Here is a 25,433-nt window from a genome sequence, read left to right on the forward strand (position 1 = left end):
TTGGAATCTTATCTACCATTTTGTTCTTACTAATTTAATCTCCTTGGCTTTAAATAGTCTGTCTGAAGTCACTGCAGAACGGATCAAAAGAGGAGCACACAGCTAATAAGAAGCTATTCTCAAGAGTTATTCTTAAGAGTTCTTTAGCTATTCTTAAAAGTTTAAAAAGCTATTCTTAGGCTGACGGGTGGCAAGGAGTAGTTGAAGATCTGAAGTTGAAGGCAAATAGTTTAAGAATATTGTGGTTTGTCACGTACAGTATCAGCAGTGATTTACTTTCCTTCCTGGCCACTTCATGCATACGGCACGTATCCACTTTAGTTTGTGCAACATAGTTTTGTGTGACCGTCACTCTGTAAAACAGATAATGAATCAAACTAGCTTTAAAAAAATGCTGAGGAATTTGGGGGGGGGGGGAGAAATCAGGGCAGTTTGCTGACAAAGCTGAGCTATCCCAGCTGTACCTCTGCAGCAAGGGACGCAGCTCAGGACAGCAGAGGAAGGCACTCTCAGCAGGCGCTTTGGAAGTAGAAGCCTGAGCTGCCTTCAGCCTTCACTCTCTGCCGTGAAATCCAACCTGCTGGTGACAGAGGATGCCTTTCCTTTGCCTCCAGGTATTTCTTAAAGTGTTAGGACAGGAGCAGTGTTCCCTGTTGCCTAGCATGATCCTGGCATCAGTGACTGCTTCTCAGGACACAGGAGAGCAAAGAGCACCACTGCAGAAGGTACCTAGCACACTTCTCAGCAAGTTTTTAGCAGTCAGTAAAGTGTTAATGTTCAGTGTCTTTTGCTCAGCCCTAGATTAGACATGCTACTGCTAATTTTCAGCTATCCTCTAACAGTTTAGAACTCAGCAGAAATTGGGCTTTTTAGTGTTTGAGTAGACATTTGGCAACTTGTGAAGTGTCAGATGAGTACTGGTGAATTTGAGAACTAGGGTGAACGTTTGTGTCAGGGAAAGAAAAAATCTTCACAGCGGAAAGCACTCTCCAACCTGAGACTGGAGATACCTGAAATAAAGCTTTAAACTAGTCTATTCCAATTACATTAAAAGCCAAATCCCTGCACTGCTGACACTTTACAGACTTGAGCAGCAAATACTGAAATCTTGCTTCAAGGGACTAGCTGCACTCTTGAGACCTAATCAATATAAACTGAATATGGTAAAGGTTTAAACCGTGGCCTAAATATAATATACCATGAGAGAATATGGCTGAAAAGTCCTGTCTGAAAGTGCCAGCAAGGCAGAGGGACCGGTCTCTAGGATTCCGCAGAGCAGAATTCTCCACTGCTCCGGGAGCTCCTGCTCTGGAGAGGAGCCACAGCCTCGCATCTGCCTGGATGCCCAGTCTAACGCCAAGGCTCCAAAAGTAAAAGGCGCGCGAGGGTCCTCCCGCGCCGGTTCCCGGGGTGCAGTCCCTGCTGAGCCCCTGCTGCGGTGTGTTACGCTGCAGAGAAAGGCGCAGGTGCAAGGGCTCAGGTTTCCTGCCTTTTTTTAACACCTTTGGGACATAGTCACTTCCCTGTAGATTCTCATCTAAATGATAAAAGACTTGGTAAATCTGAAATGTTATTCACTGGACTATTGTTATGGAATTTCCCTATTAGATTTATCACTGCTTCTATTAATTCCATTTAGTCTATTAATTTACCCTCTATTAATTTATCACAGCTTGCTGGGTTGGGCTTTTTTTCCCCCTCATCTGCAAAGTGCTCGATGTTGACAGTGACGGAAACCTCACAGGAAGCATTGACAAGGTTTGAAAAATAATTCTGGAGCCCTTGTGTTGCTAAGGAAGTTTCATCAGTAGAACCAACGATTTGAGATTGTTTTCTCAGCAGTGCATGAGATAAATGAGAACTATTTCCAGATTCAGTAATTTTGAAATCTGAAGGAAAGATCTTATCAGTTTGCTGGCCACCCTGAATAGAATACATCAAGAAAGATTAATAGGAAACAGGGATACCTGTTTTGGTTTATAGCAAAAAAAACCCCTGCAAAAATATTTTAAATAGCTGGGTTTACCTACTTCATTTTGCATTAAATATAAAATCTCTGTATTTTATATAACTAGTTTTTCAGTATATACTGCTAGGATAAGCAAACTGTTTTATGAAAAGAAAAATAGGTGAAATCTATTAATCATAAAAGGAGACCCTGTATGAGGTCTGAAATGCTGGAATATTTAAGGTATGCTTTGGTATCTTCCAAATTTTTCCCAGTGGATAAAGGAATCTCTCAGGAAAACTTTATTTGCACTATTTTAACCCCAGATGTGGCTGTATTAGATGTATAAGGGAATTTTCTTTTCCACCAGCTGCAAAATTTGACTGTTGTGAGATTCACCATCCTCAAATATATGACAAATATATTTAACAGGCTAATGAATACAAATAATGTGAACCCAAAAGCCTATGTCTAAATACAAACAAACATCAAGCTTTGTTTGTTGAGGCTCTTCCCTATCTATAGCAAACACTGATTATGTTTATTAAATATGAAGCATTCCACTTCCATAGGAGTAGGACTGGGAGCATGGAGCAATAGTGGCGGGTGATATTTTACTGTAGCTGCAGCATGCTTGAACCATCCAAGGGGAATACATGACACATATCTGTGTAGCTCAATTTAATGTTCCTGGTTAGACAAGCACAAATGTTCATGTGCAATGCATTTGCAGCATGTAGATATTTGTGTCACAGTGTACTACACAGTATATATTTGGAATCTAATAGGAATGTACAAAATCTTTTAAATAGATCATTAAAATGTGTAGAATACATTGTAAACAGAAAAAAAATCTGCATTTTTTTTTAAGATCATCAGTGGAACTAAGCTGCCACTAAACAAAAGCATATTTAAGTAATGATAGCTGTTGAATAATGACATATGTTCTTCAGTGAAGAATCTATTATTTTTATTAGAATTACAATCTTTTATTTTAACTTCAAATCTTGTGTGTATACAATACTATAGGTCATAATCCTATTGTAACAGTAATTAATCTGGTGTGTTAGTCAGTATTTAGAGATTTTAAAGGTACATTTGACTGAGATATAGATAAAACCTCTCCAGGTTAAAAGTGTTCCATTTGTATCATGTGGATCTGGTTTGAAGATTTCTGGTGGAGGAAGAAGGGAGCTATTTTTTTCCTTTGCCAACAAAAATAGATCACATCTATTTTTGGACTCCGAACACAATCTACGTTTCTAATTCTCAGACAGTGACTATGACTCACTGAATATATTTCTAAAGTCTGAGCTTCAAGAACATAAAGATACTGGCCAGCTCCTCGGCTGGTGTAAATCAGCATAACTTCTCTGATCTTTGTTAAGCTGGCCTTGTGCAAGATCCCTCTTATGCTTTTAGGCATTTGTTTTCTGATGCTTTGATTTTCCTTTGCTCTTTCTCACCTCTCTGGAACAATTTCAGACTATCAATCCGTGAACATCGGAGTTATTTTGGGGGCCAGCTCATTTGTTACTCACTTTTTTTTCCCCATGGGACAATATAATGTAGGCTCCAAGCATTGGTTTGCTTTTATATAGAATAGTTAATCTGATCAAAGCACTCCAAATGTGTTCTATGCAAACAAATTCCTATAAATCACAAAGCAGGACTTAATCTGTGTCCTCCTTTAGCTTTTTTCTACTCTTGTAGTGTAGGTGTGTTTTTCTCATACACATTTCTGTCATGTGGTATCTATTTCCATATTTAAATGTGTATTTTATATCATATAAATGGACTTGGTGTATGAATTCTTACACATAAACTAGTCTGCAGAAAACTAAATAGGAAGGTTACAATAATTAACATGACAGTAGATGGCTGTTTCCTCTTCTCAGTTGCAAAAAAAATGTCCGAGCCTGCCATGCGTTGGAGCTACAGCCAATCCTTAGCTAATGAATTTCAGTAACTCCTTCCTATGTAAAAATTATCTGTGTGAGTGTGTGTGCACGTGCACGTGTGTATGTTGGAATCAGTCGCTTTAGGCACTGATATCACATCCTGTTATGGAGCAAGCAGTAACTTCAATTGTGTCTTGATGCAACAAATAAATAATTTTGGAAAAGTTTCAATAATAGCCAACAATGGATTATCAGGCAATGCTTCCCTAAAGGCATGCAGCCTGACCAGAGGATTTGAAGGTTTTGATAAGTCCACCATCCGTGAAGAAATCTACCCACTTTATTACATTCTCACAACAATTTGCCTTTTCCTCTGCAATAGTAAGCTTAACTTTAAGTGAAGTTTAAGTACTATGGTTAAAAGATTGTAGTATGCCTTTCTTTTATGAGGGTGCACTTTTGTTTTATGAGTGTGCACCTTGGTACAGATACGTTTCTAACCGTCCTCTTTTATTTCTCTTCCCAATCCTACATACAATCTTTTCATTAGCTTGTTTGGGGGGAGGGGTGGTGTGTCCCCTGGTTTCTTTTTTGTCAGATATTGTTATATAAAGAAAAATTAATATAAGGTAAAAAGTAGATGCCTTTAAAAAGGTAACAATAAATCATTCAAAGTCTGTCAGTTTTCTGCACAGGCTGCTAGAAGAATAGATTTAATGGATCTACATACAACAGAGCTTTTCTATATTGCTTAAGTTTTGTCATCTGGCAGAGCATTACATCATTTGGAAGAAGTCCTATATTGTGGGTAGACTTTCTCTACTGAAGAGATACTGATTTCTGACAAGGAGTACTTTGGTTGGGGGGAGTCCATGTATATCTCCTCTATAAGTGTTTCTTGATATATATTTTGAGACACAAAGCCTAAGAACACAGCACAGAATATGGTAATGCAGACTATAGAAAAAAGCTGTTGATTACCATTTGTATTTTTAGTCTCCTCATTTCAGGAGAATGCCAAAAGCAAACTTCAGCAGTCATATCCAACTGTATTATTCCTCATGACAGTATAAAATACTGAGACAGTTCCACAAACTAGATTAAGAATCATAGTTTATATTGCTGCATAAAATTGCGAAAATTGTATAGAAATCTGTATCGTGGATCATAAGTTAATGTAAAAACTCCAAGCTATTTTTTTTTCACTTTGTCTGTTTAAGCTACTGGGCAAGTTGTTGCATGAATAAATATATTTTCTTCCTCTGAAACTGTGTAATATTAAATGCTGTGTTGTTGGCATAAAATATAAGTTGATCAGACAGACAAAGATTATTATTCTGACAACTGCATACACAAGGGTATCGTTGTACATTGAATTTCAGTGTGTAATATGGTATAAATCTTCATGAGAGACTCAACTTTTATTGGCTGCACAGAAGGTGCTTTTCCTTATTAAATACGGGAGATGGTCCCAGGGGATTTTTTAAAAATATCTTTATCCATTTTTTTCATCTAGTCTCTGGGCCCTGGAAGGCTGACAGATACAGCCGGGTAAGCATTTCTCTTTTGAATGCTTGACTATAGACACAGTCATGCTTTAGCACTTGAGCCCCCGTAGTGTTTTGCCTCAGCAGAACCCAGAAGATCCCACACAAGCTTCACCTTTCCCATTCCGTAAATAGATGTGTGTATGCCCTGTCTACAGCCTGCAGGACAAAAAAAATATGCCCTAATTCAGTGAAATTTTCCCAATGAAACACTAAAATGACAGTGGTTTGGATTCTGCACTTCTGTCATTGCTTGCTATCGCTGACTATTGTCATCGTCTCATTACAAGTGCTGAGGATTTTCGGGGCATGGGGACACCGACAGGCGTTCTCACTCTGGGCACTGCACCTCAAATGCCTTTCACTGAAAATAAAACCCAAAGGGCTTGAAAAAATCTATTTAAGTGAGTGTTGTTCTCCACCTTCACTGTGAAGTTTGTGGTCCCCTTATTTGACTTCATTGTCTCCCAGTCCAGAAAAACCTTTAGCTGTCATGCCATTCTAAACATGGGGTGTATATTTACACAATCTACCCACTGTTCATTTTTGGTTTTCCTGTTGCATCTTGCCATTTCCTAGAGCTTTTTTATGTTTACACATTTTTATATATCTGTGCTTCATTAATTCCCCAAAAATGTAGGTTCTAATACAACACAGGCTTATACATATGCTTATGCTTTTGTTTTGGATAGACCCACAGGCCTCTTCATTGTACATACTTCAGCGCTCAGATGGATTAGAGTTTGCAGAGCATTTAAAATACATGTTTTGTGTGTAGATAAGAATAGTTTTCTAAGGCGATCAACCTAGTCCAGCTTTACAAAGAATATTAGCAGTGCCGTGCCAACTAGTGAAACACCTAGCTTTCGAACTGAAGTTTAAAATTACACATTATGTGTGGGTGAATCCCACACCAGAGGGACCTGGACAGGCTTGAGAGGTGGGCCCATGCAAACCTCATGAAGTTCAACAAGGCCAAGCGCAAGGTCCTGCGCGTGGGTCAGGGCGGTCCCAAGCACAAATACAGGCTGGGCGATGAGTGGATGGAGAGCAGCTCTGCGGAGAAGGACTTTGGGGGTATAGGTGGATGAAAAACTGAAAATCAGCCAGCAAAGTGTGCTTGCAGCCCAGAAAGCTCATCGCATCCTCAGCTGCATCAAAAGAAGCTTGGCTAGCAGGTTGAGGGAGGTGATTCTCCCCCTCTATTCTGCTTTCATGAGACCCCAGCTGGAGTATTCTGTTCAGCTCTGGGGCTCCCAGCGTAAGAAAGACATGGACCTGCTTGAGTGGGTCCAGGGGAGGGCCACGAAGATGGTCAGAGGGCTGGAGCACCTCTCCTGTGAGGACAGGCTGGAAGACTTGAGGTTGTTCAGCCTGGAGGAGAGAAGGCTCTGGGGAAACCTTATAGCAGCCTGCCAGTACTCAAAGGGGGCCTACAGGCAAGATGGGGAGGGACTTTTTACCAGGGCATGTAGTGATAGGACAAGGGGTAATGGTTTTAAACTGAAAGAGGGTACATTTAGGTTAGATATCAGGAGAAAGTTGTTTACTGTGGGGGTGGTGAGACAGTGGAACAGGTTGCCCAGTGAAGCTCTGGCTGCCCCATCCCTGGCAGTGTTCAAGGCCGGGTTGGATGGGGCTTGGAGCAACCTGGTCTGGCGGAAGGTGTCCCTGCCCAGGGCAGGGGGGTTGGAATAGAAGATCTTTAAGGTCCCTTCCAACCCAAACCATTCTATGATTCTATGATTCTTCACTGTGAAAAGTTGTCAGTTGTGACATTTCAGATGCTTTTAGAGCCCATATGAAAAGAATTGCCATTAAAACTTGGATTTACTGATTTTTTTTTTACAATTAATAGCATCAAATTCTTCCCAGCTGTCCCAAATTATCTTTTTTATCCTGGTACTTTCTGTTATAGCTTTATAGCTTGATGCATTTAAAATCTTAGACTATACCAGTATTTTTTATACCAGTACAACTATAAAAATCTATATGCATCACCTTTATAGCATAAGTAAGGACTGTGGAATTATTATGGTTAAAGTACACATTATTAGTGTTGTCTCTCTGCTACTGGTTTCTGTATTATTATGTTGAGAGAGAGTAACAGCTCTAAGGACAAAATAGCACTTTTTTCACCATCCATAGAAACATGAAATTGTTTTCAAAATTAGCTATCACATGTAAGGTTATATTGTATATAGCCAAATAATAAAAGCAAGTGCATTTTTAGGTGCTCTTCAAATGAGGTCACAGTGCTTATGAATTTCCCAGTATTGCTTTGAGCTTATGAAATTCTAGTGGCAAACCGTGCAGTGATGATGAGAAATGTGGCACACACACGCACATGTACACGTGTACTCATGGTCAATTTAAAAACCGCACCAAATGTAATTTGAAGGGCTAATCACATTTACAGTTCACAAAATATTTTTTCACCTGTGTATGAATGCATATTGATGTGAGAAAAACGTTCCAATGAGGAAATGGTAAACTATTCATCTATTAGTTTATAGTAAATATGTCTTATTCACTGCTAATTTTAATCTGCAGCAATATTAAACTATATGTCAGCTGACTCAGTCTTAATTCTCACATATACCACAGGAAAGATATGCTTTGGTACATGGTTTTCACAGCCTGATTTCCCACAGTTTTCTCCAGTTAGAAGTGTGTAAATATTTTTAACAAAGCAGTTAGGAGTAGCTATAAGATGTAGTATGTTTTGGTTTCCTGCATCTGCCTCTTACTATAATAACTTTTAAACAAATGTTTGCATTTTAATAGAGTTGGGTTTATTTTTTTTTTTTAGCTAATGTTTGGTTATTGTCTTAATTTGTCGCTGGCTGTCAGACTGGCTGCGTCCCAACATCCAGGCGGTAGTGATTCTAAAAGGAGATAATCTGCATGGATTTCCAAAAAGAGTGCTGCAAGCACAAAGCAGGCATCGGCATACAGCAAGGGAAAGCTGAACTTTAAGCACTGCTTTAAAATTTTCCAGCTCTGCTTGGTGTAACTGTGTCATGAACCATATCCACTTCGTAACACATCGTTTTCCTTCTTTTCTCTACACATTTTCTTTGCTCCTCCAGCTGCCCATCTTTATGCCATTTCTTTGTTCTTTGCCAGTGCCTGCATACATCAGTCCTAATAGTATTTATCAACTTTCTTGAACTCACTTACAGTTTATTCATAGCTAGTTGCCTGAAATTGGAGACCAGAAATGCAACTGGTTTTTTAGACTTCCACATGAACAATAACAGAACTGTGAAAAGGCTAAACTTTAAATTTCACCTGTTTCTGGAAATTATAGCTACTGTACAGCAACTGTTTCAGTAAGAGTACTGCCTCCTCTGAATTTTCATCCTCTGCTTGGATTTTTGCAAACCATCCAAGTAGTCTTCACTACTTGCATTTGTTGTATTCTCTGTACCCCACGGGAAGGACGGTAGAGCCAGCAGAAGTCAAGAGAATTAAGGGGGAGCATTTCTTGTGCAAACACTGATCCAACTGGAACGCTTCAAAAATCTGATCCAGGAGGAGAAACGATCACTGAGGCTGCTCCCCTTCAGGGTGTCTGTAACTCAGAATAATAGCCCTTGAGTTATTAGCTGGTTATGTTTGGCATTCATCTTCTGAAGTTACTGCCAAAGGCATATAGGCAGAATAAAGTGTAATACCACATTGATAAATATGTGTCATTTCCCCCTGCCTTCCCCCAGAATTGTATAAAATGGAAAGGCATAATTGGAATGTTAGTAAATATAATAGATCAGAATTTATTTTGTTGTTTTCCCAGCTTGAACCTTCGTAACATCTGACTTCAACCTGGAGTGAGTGACTTTCATGTCTGATTTACAGATCTTTCAAATGAAGAATGCAGGGTGGAAACAAAATAAATGCTTACTTGGCCATGATTTTTCAGTTATGAGAACTTATGAGATTAGGAAAAAAAACAGATGAGAAAGTGAGCTGTGCCTGCGAAAGGAAGGAGTTTGTCATCTCGTGAACTGTGTGTCTTCTGTTGGCCAACTGGTGGGATGGGGAGTCCCGTGAGGTCTCATGTGTCTCTTCTATTCCTCCCATGTTCCCTGTGCCACTACAATGTTTGTGGCTTCTAGTTTATTCTTATATCATCTGATCTACAGAATCTGAGCATGGGACAGCATAAAGAAAAAGAATGGCAGAGTTACTGTGCATAGCAATCACAACTCTAAGTTGAATTTCGGATGGTAAGGGAATTCACAATAAAACATTACTTCCAGTTTATAATTCAGTGTTCCTGTTTTTCTCTAAGGGGCAAAAGATCTAAGATGCAAATTTGATTTGCATGCCTTTTTTTGTCTCTGAGCAAGAATCTTTATGAAACACTCAGATCTGACAGATGCATGGTTAATAGCTGGCAGATATGGACTGGAAAGCTTTTCTGCCTGTCTTCCACCATACATTAAATCATAGTGATGTACCTTTATTTTACCCTTTTGATTATAAAGTATATTAAAACCAGAATTAAAAATGTCTTCAACTCTTTTCAATTCACACTGCAATGTCTGATAAACTATAGTTAAACAAGAGCAGTTACTAAACAATTTTGCTAATTAGAAGATGTTTTGCCAAATATGTTACCTCATTTTTTTCCCTTACCGTATTTTCCAAGAGCAATTAAGAAGTGCCATAAAGATTACTGACTACTGTTGAGGAAGGCAATGGAAAGAGCTGTGGTAGTTGCACTGAGATAATATGTACAAACAGAGATAGCAGAAAATAAGAATGACCATACTGTGTCAAACCAAAGGGCGTCGAGCCCATGCTCTCCCCAGGAATACGCCAAGGGAAGAGTAGGCTTAAGTATCCATCAAGGCTCTACATTTCTGTGCCTAGAAATCCATGAGGACATCAGTGAGGATGTCTTAAGCCAAAAGCTGTATCTGTGTGCTTAATCACCCTCGACAGCTTTTGGGTTTGGGTTTTTTTTTTTGTCTTGCCTGAATTTGTGGAATCACTCTTTGATCAGATGTAAGCTAACACCACAGCAATAGCTCTCTAGCTGAGGTCTGACAAAAAGGACTGCTTCCTTCTATTGCTTTACCCTGATACCTGATACTTTAATTTGATAGCCCTCATTTTTTGTATTAAATGCTGAATAGTCATTCTCTTCTCATTTGCTTTGTGGCATTAATGATTATATGGACCTCTGTCTCATGAATGCTCGGTCATTTCTTTTCCAGATTGCAGAGTCTTGATTTATTTAGCTGTTGCTTATGCAGATTATTCAGTGCAACTTCAAAAGCTTGGAATTAAAAGTAGGTTTTTCTAATGCTAAATGATACTTGATTTGCAGTCATTAATTTGTTCTTGTAGATTAATGTAATGTTTCATTACCACGTAAGACACAACTGCAGAGTTACAAATATTTTATGACAATTTCAGTTGTCTATTTCTATTTTATTTTCTGGCAATGAAATCTCCAAATAAATTATTCCCATGCTTTTGACTTCGGTTTCATTTCACACATGGTCACTGATGTAGATGCATAAGTCTTTGAGCAGGAGTTAGGAATAGATGACCTCTTGAGACCTCATCAACCTGACTTATTCTATGAGTCAATAAAATCTATAATAATTAATTTTCTTCAGTGATAGCAGAAACATATAAGCATAATTATAAACATGTAAACCTTTCTTTAAAAGGCATGCAAAAGATGCCACAGATTTTCTGCAAAGACAAAACTTGTGAATTTTCATCTGAGCATCCCTCTATATGGAACAAGCTCTTTAAAACAGCAAGTGGGATACCGAACATTCCTGTGCTCCATTTAATCCTACAGCCCAGTTGGCTAGAAGCAGCAGTCTGGTGGCCAAGCAGCATTTGTGTTTTAGTGCTGCTGTGAAACCATGGAATGAGTTTCTGGTGTGCTTTCCCCACCCCACCTCCCCCCAAAAGGATAGCAGGCTGATTTCTTTTTTTCCTAGCTGGTGAAACATGCTGACATTATTTGTGAAACGAGTAAGTGATACAGGTTAGTTGTAGGTTTTATGTAAAAGTCTAAGCATCTGTAGACAAAATGAAAAATAATTTCATTTGTCTCCCTCTGGCCATTTATAGTTCAAATAGATAACTGGTCCAGGATTTTAATATTACTAAATATAAGGCAAAAAAGGTACTTGCCCTAAATCACGCAACATGTAAGAAGGAGCACTGGCAGCCTGCATCATGTCTGACTGAGTGAACAAATCAAGAGTATTGGGCCAGAGGAAAGAGGTGGGAGCAGAGTCCTGAAGAATGTGGTGAAGGAGGAGCAAGAAGAAGAAGAAACTTCTGGGAGGTGTGCTCTGTCAGTAATGTGGAAAGAGGTGGCTGCGAGGATGCTTTAGAGTGGTAGCAAGGCATGAGGAAACTTGATTGCCAGCACCACTGGGAGAAATACCCACGAAGAGCCAGACTCATTGAGGGACGGGGTGAAAGGCAGGCTAGATATGGAGCTGGGAAACTCAAAGGAACATAAAAGCAACCAGGTCGTAGACAAAGTGGGAGCCAGAAACAGATCAAACCAACGGCAGCTGACCACAGTCACCCTTATTTTCCCGCAGTCACTTTATGGACAAAAGCACGGGATGATGATTTCCTTCAGGCCTGAAGTTGGAAGATGCTTTTGGGAGGCAGAGCACGGAGGGTGAGATCGCGCTGCTTTTCTGGCCTGTTCCCACAGACATGCAACAGAAAATTTGCTCATAGCAATGCCAGAAGCTTTGGACTGAGGATCCACAGTGTTACAGAGCCAACTGTATTCAAAATTTCAGGGAAGGTTCTGGGTGTCAAATGCCTGATTTTGGTGAGAAAGACCTTGACCTCCTCAGCTCTAAGTAATAAGAAAATCAGGCTTACAAGCAAAGGATCCTCTGTGGCGCTTCCAAATGTCCAACCGCAGTTTATCACTGGATTAGAATTTATAAGAAATAAGAAGTAGCAAATTGTGAAAACTTTAGGTTTGCTGCCTTATCAGAAGTGAAATAAGTTTCAGGAGTGAAAAGAATACTTTACAAAAAAAATCCCTCAAACGTCAAACAATGGTGTCACCAAAGAACAAATACCGATGTATTTGTATATAAGGAAAATTACTCCTGAAGTCTTTCCAAAATTACTTGTAGCTCTATGTAAATCAGGGAGATATATGCATATGCCCATGAATTGTTTAACTGTAGAAGTGTCTTTTTTTCCTGTATAGCAGATGCACAAAGGGAATGGGAATGTTTTATAACAGGCTTTTAAATAATAAATAAATGCCTTACATTCTCAGTTTGAGACATCTTAATTTTTGTGTACTGTTTAATACTGATGTATACAAATATTTTTTAGAAAGAATTATTTCTTCCCTTTTTAAAAATATAAAACGTCAAGAATATGATAAAACATCACAGTCAGTTTCTAAATACTTTGCATCTTAATATGGTTGAAGTTAAGGCAGTAAGTAATTTCTGAGTTTTTCCCTTGAGCTGCATAGTTCTTTTCATATGTAATTATTCTCTGAGTGCATTAGATAATGCTATGGTTCCCACAGCTGTATACACATCTATAAATCATTAATGAGGCAGTTAACTGAAACAAAACTATAAAAGATTTGCATTACCCGGCAGAACCCAGCCTTAATTGACTTCCAGTTATTTACAATTAATTTTTCCATTTGGAATAATGATTGCAAGCAACTTAGGTTTTTTTTATTACTCAGGAATTAGATGCTGACTATTCATCAAAAGTTTTTACAGCAGGACCCTGTCAGTGGACAGTAATGAGCTTGAGGTAATCTTATTTTTACACACACATATACACATACACCCCCCCCTGCCACAGGCAGAGGAGACAGGGGTGGGAGGGAGCGCTTGTAGTAAAATGGGGACAGGAGTCAGCACTAACTTTGTTTTTGCTTTTTACCACATACCTAAGTTTAACAACAATTAATTTCCTTTCTTTATAGCATCTAGCTGAAAGGCAACACAGTGCATAGAGCTGGCTACAGTTCCATATATTCAGATGGAGTAAACTGCATGCATGAAGAGTGAGTAAATATTTATTTCCATCTTTTTGTCTTACAAGACTGTAAGGTAGAAACCAGGGAATAAATGATGCAAAGGCTGTCAAGTAAATATTAATCCATTATGCTATTTAAAAAATTACTTTTATAGAAATACAGTGCACAAAGTAAATCCTCATTAACTTGTCATTGTTTGAGTAAGCCACAGAACTCGAGGCTGTGTGTCACACTCCGGACATACACAACTAAAAGATCTGCTCTCTCTGCCATATAAGCATAACTCTTATTGACGCTAATGAGCTGTGGATGTGTTCATCAGGAAGGGCTGTCATGTTCAAATTCTTAATAAAACTTAAGTAAAAAATAATCAGAGCCCATTTGCAGCAGCTGATGTTATCTTCATTATCTTTCATTCTTCAGTTTTCAAAATGCCTAAGCAGATAGATCCCATCAGTAGTAACTCCTGGTCAGTTCTCTGTTTCTAAATCACAGCCATAAAATAAGTAAAATCTTATGTATCGGGGTGCACTATACTGGAACGACTATCATTGGAAATCAATCCTTCCCTGAGACTGAGCAAATGATACTTTTAATTATTTCCCCTTGCTACCCTTATTGGGTACAAAATACATAAAATAAATGTTTGGAGTTGTTTCTTTCTCTCTCCTTATTTTATTCTCTCTTTCTTATATATGTCAGATATAGCTGTCATGCCGAGGAAGTAAAACTAACCTGCTTTTTTTTCTTGCTTCAAAATAAATAATTTTGTTGTCCTTTAACTTACATTTACGACCCCCTCTTTCCTTTCATGAAAATTGGCTAGGTATGCTGCTCCGAGCGAGGAACTGTAAGTAAAACCAGTGTCTTGAACACAGAAAAGGGCAGTTGCAATGAGCATTAGGAGCTTTGATTTCTTTGTAAGTCGTGTAGACCAAAAGACAGACACTGGTAAATATGGGAGAGTTTAATTCTGAGTGATGGTAAAGCTAACAGCTGCTTTCTTCCCCTTATCAATAGGTGCCAGCAAAAGGCCACTATAATTGATCTAGAAAATGTGGGCCCCGTGACAATCAAACCCTTCTAACCTTGAAAATCTTGCAATCTAGCGCTGAAGTAATTTTTTTCCAGGTTATGTTCCGCTGGATTGTGTTACAATGTGTAATGTAAAGTAACGTGACAAGACTAGACATGGGTCATTCAGTCTGTCAGTAATTCAGAGCTTGGCAAATTGGTCCTCCCTCTTCACCAGTCCATGAACTTCACAGATACTTAACTTATTCATGCTACACTAGCTACCACATTATTTTAGCTGGAAAAGCTACTGTGATGTGTGAGATCTGAGAGGCTTTTCTTTTTGAAATTGGGCTGGCACCAGATGAGCAAACAGTATTATTATTTTCATTAAGATATCACATCCTGTCAACACATAACATTGGCAATGGCATTTCAAATAATTGCATACTTGACAAATTGTATAGTGTAATTTAGACTATCTTTTTCCTGTGTTCATGATCCTTCTTGTTGGGCTTGATTTCCTGGGGTGGGGAAGGGTCTTTTATCCTTTTTGTAAACTCAGAGCTCCAGTAACTTTTTATGCACATAGGTGATATTGCTGACATATTGATTTTTTTTTTCCACTGGGTGCAACTATTTTAATAATTCTAAAACTGAGAAGTCCACCATAGTCCAGAAAGTATTAAACGGATCAACCCCTTTCTTATACAGATTCTGAACAGAGTCTGTTACTGCCTGTCTTCAAAACAGTGAAAAAAGAAATACCATGGCTTTGGAGTTTCTTGAGAGTTTGCTTTGAAGAAGCCAAAAATAATTTCAGTGAAAACAGAACTTTCATTTGGTGAAAATTTCTGTTTATTTGAAAAACTATTAACTATCAAAAATATGCAATTTACTTACCAGCTCTGTTACAAATCAAGAGTCTTAGTCCTGCAGTGTTTCTCATCACGATAGCAGACTTCTCATTTTTCTGTGACTCCTTGCAGTATTATGAGCGTGGCCTGGTTTTGATTTGGTTTCAGAGCCAGCGTCTATGAATCAGGTCTGCGAATTAAACACAACTGCTTTTCTCTTTTCCCTCTTTTTTTTTTTTCCAAGTCAGTATGAGCTGAACATAATACATGCTAGAAGAAATAAAGAATTACAATCAGGGTGTGAGGAATTCATTTTTTCCTTTGGAATGGAATCTCAGAATTAAACTACCAGGGAAAAGCCATGAAAGGAATCAGTGGTTTTTCCACTGCTTTGCACATTGTAGAGTCATTTCAACATTGTAATATAGGTGTCAAATGCTAATAAATCAGCTGTCAAATGCTATCAGATACTTACTTTGCACAGGTGTAAATGATCACATAAAATGCAAAGCACCGATCTGACACCAAAAATCTCTGAGTACCGTTTCTGTCTTCACCAGTTTTATAGAACTATTAAAAGAAAGTCCAATAGGGAGTTTATTCCTTGTTATTTAAGTTACTAGCTTTTTTGGGTCTGTTTTCTTACTTACTTATGTGGTTCCCCGCCCCCCCCCCATTGACACCAAGGGAGAGAATGCAGCAATTTATATGGAATTGCTTTGGACTGCCTCTATAAGCAAAATATTGTTTCATAATAACGTTACGAATGATAAAGCATTTTTCCTGCCAAAACATCTCTGTAAGTGCCCCAGCATCATCAACTGATGGCAGCACAGCTCTGGGAATAAACAGACTTTCAGCTAATGGCAGGAATCATCAGGGGAAACACGAAACAGGTATTTCTTCCTGATACAGAGCGAAACATATGATTAAAGTTAAATGCCAAATCCTACTGGTACTGGAGCGAATTAAAGTTTATTTTTCATTCCTGCTTATTCTTTCTTCTCTTTTTAGCTAATTCATTGTGTTTCATTTAATGCCAATGGTTTTTCCTTTCTATTTGGCCACTTTGGTGGAAGGGCAGGACAATTCATTTAGGCATGTGCCCTTTTGGTAGTAAGATTAAAGCTTCAGGCAAAGCCCAGATCCTAAAATGAGAACTGTGCAGGCAATCCGTGCCTGTATTTAGCCCTCCAGAGTTAGGGGTCAATGTACGATGACCCCAACCACTTCTTTGCCTCTCCAGCAGGACAGCTGCTGGCACAGTCCAAAAGGTGTCTGCACCCTGGTGCAGTGCCGTGCGTACGTGCGTGTGATATTGTGACACTCAACTGCTTAATGCATAATGTTGACATAAGACTGTATACTTCAAAAGCGCTCTTAATAACCTTAATAGAAAATGTACTGTATTGCAATGTTTATTATGAAGGAATTGTGATGCAAACTTTAGTCTGATGAAACCATGTCTTCACCTAACAATTCCAAATGACTAAGTTTCTACCCATTCTCTTATTTCAGACTTTCTTGTGAAAAATACATACATCTGTCTCACTGCTGGCTGACTGAAGCACACAATGATTAATTAGAGATGGGCCAATTTTGTATAGTTCAATATGAACTTGCCACTTCTCTGGCTGTTTCGTCTCCGCCATCCCTCCAACTGGCCAAAATTTATTCCAGAATATTGGGCATTTGCTCTGTTACCAGGAGCAGAAGGTATGTATATGGCCTAACCCATCTGAGATGATTGTTGTTTTTGAAGATAATGACCTTGAACATGGAGGCTGTCCCAGCTGTGTTGGCACAGAGCTGGATTGCTCTTAGAGGAAAGATCTGTAGTTAGTCAGGCAGATATGCTAGCCACAGAATACGTATTGGGAAGCTATGGCACTTCTCATAGCTTTGAGAGAGCATGAAGGTGAGCAATGACATTTTAAGGACAGCAAAAACTTGCCCTTTTCCCACAACTAACCCCTCTTGTAGGCAGCCAAAGCAAAGAACTGATAGATGGTGAAAGGGATCTACTGCTCAGTGAAGACACATTTCAATGTCATTTTTTGAAAAAGCAGTGCATACATTTTCACTCTGGAATGCAGAATAATGGGAGTTCTTCTTTATTTTAAAAAATGAGCTCCAAAAAGAATTTTTTCCCCTACCTTAGATTACCACACTCCAACGTTCATGCGAAGGATGCTCTATTAAGCTGCCAGTGTAAGCTGGCCAACAGAAGCAGAAATGGATGACGGTCTAATGGAAAGGGAACAAGCTGCAGCATTTGTGCTGTGAGGACACTGAATTGACTTATTTCAATTGATTTCTTTGATGTACAAATATAAAACTGTAGTAATTCATAATTCATCTATAAATTCATCATTTAAAAAAATACTTTTTTCTCCCCTTCCATCCCAGCTTCAGATCATCAGACGCCCTTATTTGCAGACAGAACTAAAGTCAAAATGTTTATTAATAGTGATTTTACTAGTGCCTAAACATTCGTAGTATGTATAACAAATGACGATAGCACATGACCCGGCTTTAAAAAACCCTCTGTAAATTCCTTTCCCTCTCCCTCCCTCCTCACCCCAGCAAGGAACAGCAGCGCAGGCAGGATGCTGCGGTACCGCAGCAGGAAGAAGCAGCGGGAAAGTGGCAAGTCTTTATATCAGTATTGCTGCCAAAGGTAACAGATCCTCAGCCAAGGCTGTGAATTACCACGCTTGTAGTTTAGGGCTAAGGCTGTGCACATGCGCGCAGACACGCAGGCACAGGAGCAGTTGTGGAGATCAGCTGAGGCCATGAAGGAAATTCGTAACAATTCAGGTTAGCCCACATTTTGTCATGTTACCAAAAATATTCTGTAAATAAATATATTAATGGGCCACTTACTTGTAGATAGCAATTACTTAAACCAGCGTTCAGCTTTTAATGCACAGCCATGCATTTCTAAAGGATAGTGTTCTCGCTGTGTATTACTATAGATCCAGATTTTAAATTGAGATTGGTCACTATTGATTCTGTTAGAGTTTATTATGATAGCAGTCTGCATTACACAAGATTCATAAAATTGCTGAAATACATCGTCCATTAACTTGCCTGCATTTAGCCAAGATCACCTTGTGTCCAGCTAACACCAACTTCAGTGGCATAATGCCATTTCAAAGGCAATTTACAAATGAGGAGATGCTTTGTAGGAAAGCGGAGCCGTCACAGGAGCAGATGCAGAGGGGCTGTGGGTGCTGCACCCCAACCTCGACAGTGTGTCCCCCTCTCCAGCCTGCAAACCCCCATCCCCAGCCAAGCTCCGGGCAGCCCGTACGCTGCATCAGAATGGGGTTTCAGCGTCCCTCTGCTCCGCCACTTTTAGGAGGTGCTGAGGACGTGGGCACAGCCAAAGTCCTGCTGCTCTCAGGCATTTTTATTTGAAAAAAAGAAAAAACCCCAAACTCCCAAAGCCAAAACCTCAAAGAGGTGATGTCCCTCTTGGGCTACCAGCACTGTAGCCAGCTGGGGCTGTTAAGCTCCCTGCCTCAAATGAGGAGGAGCACGGTGAAGGCTGAATTGCCTCCTGCCCTGCTCTATCCCTGGGCTGAAGGCTACGGGTTCTCCAAAGCTCTCCTGCTGAGATTGTTCCACTGTTTAAAAGACCAGATAACCAAGGAAGGTGATAACTGTAGCTGAATGTGAATTGCGTCCATGACAAATTAAAAAAAAAAACCTCAACATTGCCTGTGTTTGCTGTGCTGTACCACCAGGCAGGAATGAGATCATGGGGTTACGCAGCTTTCTCAAAGCAGCGCGCACTGACCTGTGCTGGACATGGAACCCCAGAGGACAGGGAAGGTTACTTTCCTGGTCTTTATAGCTTGCTTTTACGTAGGAAAGACAATTAATTCTTCCCTTAGACTTGTCTTCTCCGAGTAAACAATCCCATCTCCTTTGCCTTTGAATGACAAGAGACCTAGAAAATACGACAAGAAAGCAATTTCCTTATTTTCTTGCCTTTTGTGCTCAGTTGCAGTGCCTGAACTAGACAAAGTCTACACTGAGGCTTTTTATGCTGCATGGAGGGAAAAAAGAAAAAAACACGTGCGGTGTCAGCCCTAATCCCCGACCGCCTGTGTGTCGGGCAGGCGAAGGACGTACTCCGAACCGCAGCGCTGCAGTAGGTGAGTGTTGCCTGGTGGGAAACGGCTCCTCGGCTGTACGATCACCGTCCCACATTTCATACTGCGGCAGTCAGAAACGATGACGTACTCGTTTTTGGGTCAGTGTAATCCATAGCCAGATCCCTATGCAGGAAGGTGTCATTTGGAATATTACTAAGAGGAGGATAGGAAGTAAAATGAAAAAAAAATAAAAATAAAAATCTGTGCTTTTATATGAACTATTGAGTTGCAATTGGCCAAACCTGTTGCTTGTTCTGGCTTCAACATGTTTCTGTGACAGAAAGTGTTAGTTACAAGTGTGCACCTTAGGCTGAGCTGACACATAAAAACCTCAGGCTCTTGATTTGTCCGTATTTCTCAGGAGCTACCTAGTGAGGGCTTAAGGACAGATTCAGTCTCTGAAGTTTATCAGTTTCCTAAATCTTGTTTGCCAGTACTTTGACATGTAAAACTATTCTGGGAAGGGCAAATTAAAAATCAATGATGTGCTCATCAACCCAGTATCAATGCAGCCTTAAGAAATGTAGATCAGCCATTGAGGAAAAAAGTGCTAAAATAGCCTTTATGGAGACTAAAGAAAAATGCAAAAATGCTACCATTTCAAAGACTGAAATATTTCATTACTTTAAGTCTTTCTAAAAAACACATGATACTGGGTAACTCATCAAAGAGCTCTCTTCAAAATCTGCAATTCATAGGAGTGATACCAGAGTTTGGTCAATCAGTCAGAAATGCTGCAGGACTGTTTCAAGTCCTTTTTAAAAATAAGATTTAGATATAAGGTCCAACCCTCATTTCAGAGACTCCCAATGGAATAGCAACTAAAATTAATAAATAGTCAAAGGTAGAATTTAAGTTCAAGTGCTGCAGTTTTACTCACACATGAGCTTTTATTAAGAGTGTGGAAGGACTCACAATTCCCAATGCTCCCGTTTCTTTCTATCAGCCAATATTTGATTGTTTGATCAGTGGCAGTGTGATTAATGCAGTTATTAGAATGCTTGCTATAAAAATAATATGGAATAAACCATGTTTGTACATTGGAAGACTACTCTGATAATTAGACTGATCACCTGTAAACAGAGGCCAACACGTTTTCTTGAACTGACACTTGGTTAAGGTAAGATTTCTTTCAGGAACAAAAAAATCAGATTATTCTATTCTGCTGTATTACAGAGCACAGTTTGAAGCTACACCTTGTAAGTTTGCAAAAGTCTCTTAACCAGAAAAAAAAATCTAGTGATGAAAATAAAAGAAATTTTGAACGCTGTACATGTATAGATAGTAGTATACATAACCATAGGAAATATAATCCCCACAGATGCATGTAAAGTTTTTTTAAGTGACAGTGATTTCATTCAGGGTATGTGTGTGTGTAAACATAAGTATGCTTATATAAACATGAGTTGATAAGTAAATAAGCACTGTGCCTTTGACCCATGAATGAAAGTAAAGAGCTAACAGGTGATTACTTAATTCCACTTGACTCAAACCAGCTTTTAGTCACATATTTTGAGAAAGGAATGTTTCACTTGCAAAGTTCAGAATTTGGAACATACAATAATTAGAAAAATGTTTAATACCAACCCACCCCTTTATTAAGTAATTTCTTCAAGTATTTTTAATAGTGCAAAATATTGTTTTGCATTAGTACAGTAACTATGGGAATTCACAGTCAAAAAAAAATCTTAAAAGATTTCCAAAGTCAAACAAAAAATTTTTAATACTGTATTTTTAGCAAGAACATTTTTAACAAAGAATGTGTACTTTAACTTAATATGGTACAACAGAGAAACCATACTTAAAAGTTTCCATTATCTAACACTCTACTGCATATTCATTTTTTCATCTTAAAAGACCAAAAGCCAAGCTGAACTGAGCATAAAAAAAAGCATCAATTATAATCCTCATATTACGTCAGCTATTAGGGTTTAGCTCACACTTTTGAATTGGTCATCTAATGAAAGGACAATTTTTACATCATTCTTTTAAAAAATGTACACACATTTCTTTTTAAAACGTAATATATATCGAGTATCTGCTTCAGTAAACAAAGCTTAATTTATAAACACAATCGAAACAGCTCCATGTTGAACAGTTTCAGTGATAAACTGGACTTGTATGATGTACAGCCAGTGAGGACCTTTGTGGCTTAAAATCATTGTGCCATTGCTATACAGTAATAGCTACCTCCTTAGGAAAAAAAAAAAAAAAAGTTCTTTTTGGGGAGGGAAGGGGGAATAATTCCTGTATGTGCTTAAAAATACTAAAACTCCTTTCTATCTCCGGGGACCTAAAAATGATCTGTTGCAACAGGCTTGGTTTGGTATGGTAAGCTTGTAAAAAGTCTCAATATTTCTTAATACGGCAGTTTTCGATGCAGCAACAGTAAATTGCTTGAAATTGTCCTTCAAGTTTCATGCTACAAATCCTGTTCTTCACACAGTACTGAAGGCATCAAAGGTTGGAAGGGACGTTTTTCATGAACTATATAGTCTTCAAATAGTGGTCATTATACATTTTTCAACAATAGGTGTTTTCTTCAGTACATAATAGTAGGTTTGATGTATGTTCTGTTTTCTGGAGGAAAAAAAAGGAGAAGAAGAAAGGTCAATTACACAGTTACATGATTTAGAATTAACTGAAACTTAGGTGGGTTTCCTTATTTGTTTGTGGACTTTGTTTTTCTCGGGCCAAGTTATCAGAGGTACAAGTGATATCAACTATCCTCCACGTGGGTATGGTTTGCACAGGAGAAGGAGGCACGGGATGACGAAGCCCTCGAGAGGGACCATTATGCAGAGACACGAGCCGGGCTCAGCGCACTGAGCGCCTTCTAACCCGGTGGGACAGGTGGGGGCACTCCGCTGGGCTAAAAACCCACCAGCCCTCTTTCCAATGGTGCTTGCCAGCCAGCATCTGCTGAGTAGAGGCTATAAATACTTTCATTTGGATTTTCTTCCTTTACTGCATTTGCTTTTTAATTGAACACTCATTTTCCTTCTTTTTTTTTTCCAGAAGGCAGCCTGTGTTGTATTGCATGCCTCCGTAAGACAGACGGAGTAACATGGCATCAGCTTTACAACATACCATTATTACATGCACAAAACCTTCTAGGGAACAGTGTGTTAAAACAAAATTGCACTGCATTAAAGAATGTAATAGAAGTAAATCAATATCTGTTCTTGGAAAACTGCTCTTTCATTCAGAAACCACCACATTTTTTTTAAAAATTGTTTTTCTTTATTTAGGGAAGCAAGTAGAAAGCCACTTATTTCCGTCATAAAAATATTCCTAGTTATAGTACCTATGAACTGTGATTTTTCTCATTAAGCAACTCCTTTAAGCCCAGAGGAAAAATAAATATTACAACACCCACAGAAACTAAAGCTAACAAGAATCCATATTCTTGTTCATTATACAATGAATCATGAATCCACCCAGCTAAACCCGCAACTACTGATCTTGAAGATGATAGCAAAATGATAATATTGAGAAGCATTTTGTATAATGTTGACATCTATCCCATTACTGTTTTACATATGCCAATACCGAACACTCATAAGGAAAGAACAAGTATTGACCTGCTAACTGACACTGATCCTTGGAGCAATCTCAAAGTTTGCCACATTTCAATTTCAAAATGCATTTCAGCTATAATATGAGTGATTTATCATTTAGCAGTAGCTGTCAAAGTAACCTCCTAGATAAAACAAAAACATCTGGAACCATAAACAGAGGAGAGCAGTAGCTGAATTTTAATCCAAATCTGACATGTTCACTTCATTAGAAACAGGAAACAGCTAATTAGTAATTGAATGTTTCATGGTTTTAAGGAGGCTCAGACTCTCCAAACAGAGATGATTTAGTATGTATTTTGGATGTAAACAAGAATAAAGATCGGAAGAGCCAGGGACATAACATCTCCGGAGGAACGTTTGGGAGCATGGGAACCTCTGAAGAAGTGACTAAAATTAGTTTCAGGCCTTTGGCCGATTAAAATTATTGTCTTAAACTCAGTGGGGCAAATACTAAAGCCTGGGGAGGGCGTAAGCAGAAATACAAATATTGAACACTGTGGGTTTTGTTTGGTTCTTTTTTTTTTTTTTGCTTTTCTCCTTTTGGCTATTAGGAAGTTGCACATGACTTCTTCCCATGGCAGGCTGTAGGTGCTCTAGCCTATACTAAAAAGTTGTACTTCTAAAAAAAGATAGCCACTGACAGAATCTGCGGGTCGGCATGCCTGCCCTCCAAAAATCATAGCAATAGTCTTTACAGGCAGTCCAAAAGACTGAAATTCTGCCACAGCGTGCTTCTCGCGAGCCAGTAACACACCAGTTCTGCGTTCTGCACAGCGGCAGCCAAAGCGTTACGCGTCCTGGGCGGCTCAGGCCCGCACGTCTCCTCTCCGTGAGGGCCTGGGCTCAGCGCCCACGCGTACAAAGGGATCTTCCTGCCTGACCACCTACACCGCGTGGGAGTTACGGATGCGCTCGGTCAGTTAGTCCCTGTAATACCAAGGGAAGTCAGCAGAAATCAGGTATGTAACTTGCTACGGAAATGGCCGCCGGGGGTGGGCTCCGTCTTCTGCTACATGTTTGGTATTTGTACAGACAAAGACAGTAAGACGGAGACCACAAACGCGCGCACATTTACGGTGCTGCATTTGGTGACATGGGCTCTGTCTGCAGAGAGGAGGGGAGGAATCTGGATGTGCATTCAAGGGAAGAGTTGATTTGTCAAAGATGGGATCAGTAAGGATCAGTAATGTCAGTTTCTTTAATTCTTGGTATTTTTATTGTATTTTAAAAATTATTTTTCAAACTAAGGTAAGAGGTGGTCATCAAGGGTACTGTGGGGTGAGGGACTGACTTCTTTAAACTTTGAAACGCGTTTCAATTTTTCCTTCCTGCTCCCTTTATTTCTCAAGGGAAGCTCAACGGAGGTATCTGGAATACCTGTAAGAGAGAAAGTAAATGCCAAAGCTCAAGCACAGTGCAGCCACCCAGGAGATATTATTGATCAGTAAACAGAAAGTGCACAGTTAAATATTTCCTTTTTTATAAAGCTCTCAATTATTCTCCAGGAATTAAAATACTTTTTTGTTGCTGTGCAATAAACTTAACTCCATGGTATTAACAACGTCATACAGCAACCACCTATGAGGAATTAAAGTGTTAGGAGCATCTGTGCTACCACTTATATGTGAAAGACAATGCGATGTTGTCAAATTCATCTTTCTGAAGAATATTCACCATCCCCTCAGTGTAGCTGACTGCAAGCTACACACCATTTTACAGCGTTTTACTGTATTATATAGCAAAGATTTGAATAAATCTGTGTGCAATAAATGTATTCTTTTATTAGGTTTATCCCTTAATCAAATATTCATTTATGTGGGCTTCATTCTATTAAAAAATGAAATTATACAAAGGTGAGCAAAAGCGTAGATTTACAGTAGTTTAAAGCCTAATCTCATTCTCTGGGGGTAATATTGACAATATAAAAACTGTATAAATGATATTCCCTAACACTAAAATATGCTTATGAGCCCCTTGTGCATGTTATACTGCTTTACAACCTACAGTGAAATGCATGACTGGCTTAATAAGCAAGACATTTAGAAAGGATTTTTTTTCTCCTTCACAATGTATAAGACAAGTAAAGATCTCACAATTTCTCAGTGAGCCAGAGCCTATGTTAATAATTGTAATTTTCCCTCAGGATGGTGTTGTCTTCCCTGAGTTGTTAGTCCAGGGTATATGTTCCTCTCTTGCACTCTCTTTTGGCAACAGTATTATCGTTTGTCTTTTCCTTTCAAGGTTTTAATGTGTGTATAAAGGACAAATCCAAAAGCAATAATTATCACCTGCATATTTATTCACTTTTTTTTTTTCCCTTTCCTTTTTTCAGCCTGTTCAGCATCTCTGAATTTTCTGAATCCTTTGTGAGGCTTTGTTTGTAATATCTTTGG

The 25,433-nt window shown here is 39.0% G+C and overlaps 1 protein-coding gene and 2 long non-coding RNA genes across 7 annotated transcripts in view; 2 read left to right on the forward strand and 1 right to left on the reverse strand.

Annotated features, from left to right (window-relative positions):
• The first annotated feature begins 463 nt into the window (after window positions 1–463).
• On the forward strand, window positions 464–17,139 carry LOC138690661 (uncharacterized). 2 transcript variants are annotated; one of them, XR_011329420.1, is made up of 4 exons: window positions 464–725; window positions 5,366–5,400; window positions 13,369–13,449; window positions 16,812–17,139. It is a non-coding gene; the product is annotated as an uncharacterized lncRNA (long non-coding RNA). The 2 variants fall into 2 exon arrangements; XR_011329419.1 differs by lacking the exon at window positions 5,366–5,400 and having other exon boundaries at window positions 16,812–17,138.
• Window positions 17,140–17,590: 451 nt separating this feature from the next.
• LOC138690751 (uncharacterized) lies at window positions 17,591–23,842 on the forward strand. Its single transcript, XR_011329528.1, has 3 exons — window positions 17,591–18,113; window positions 19,306–19,459; window positions 23,729–23,842. It is a non-coding gene; the product is annotated as an uncharacterized lncRNA (long non-coding RNA).
• DACH2 (dachshund family transcription factor 2) overlaps window positions 21,156–25,433 on the reverse strand; it is a 314,600-nt gene continuing 310,322 nt past the window's right edge. For 2 of the 4 annotated variants that reach the window (XM_069811523.1, XM_069811522.1), the window contains exon 12: window positions 21,156–22,039. In XM_069811523.1, the coding sequence (XP_069667624.1) occupies window positions 22,002–22,039 (38 nt within the window). In that variant the 3' untranslated portion in view covers window positions 21,156–22,001. Of the gene's footprint in view, window positions 22,040–23,623; window positions 24,418–25,433 lie in introns of those variants that run through there. The other 2 variants (XM_069811521.1, XM_069811520.1) reach the window with 1 other exon arrangement.

This window comes from Haliaeetus albicilla, chromosome 23 (assembly GCF_947461875.1).
Source record: "Haliaeetus albicilla chromosome 23, bHalAlb1.1, whole genome shotgun sequence".
Classification (NCBI taxonomy): domain Eukaryota; kingdom Metazoa; phylum Chordata; class Aves; order Accipitriformes; family Accipitridae; genus Haliaeetus; species Haliaeetus albicilla.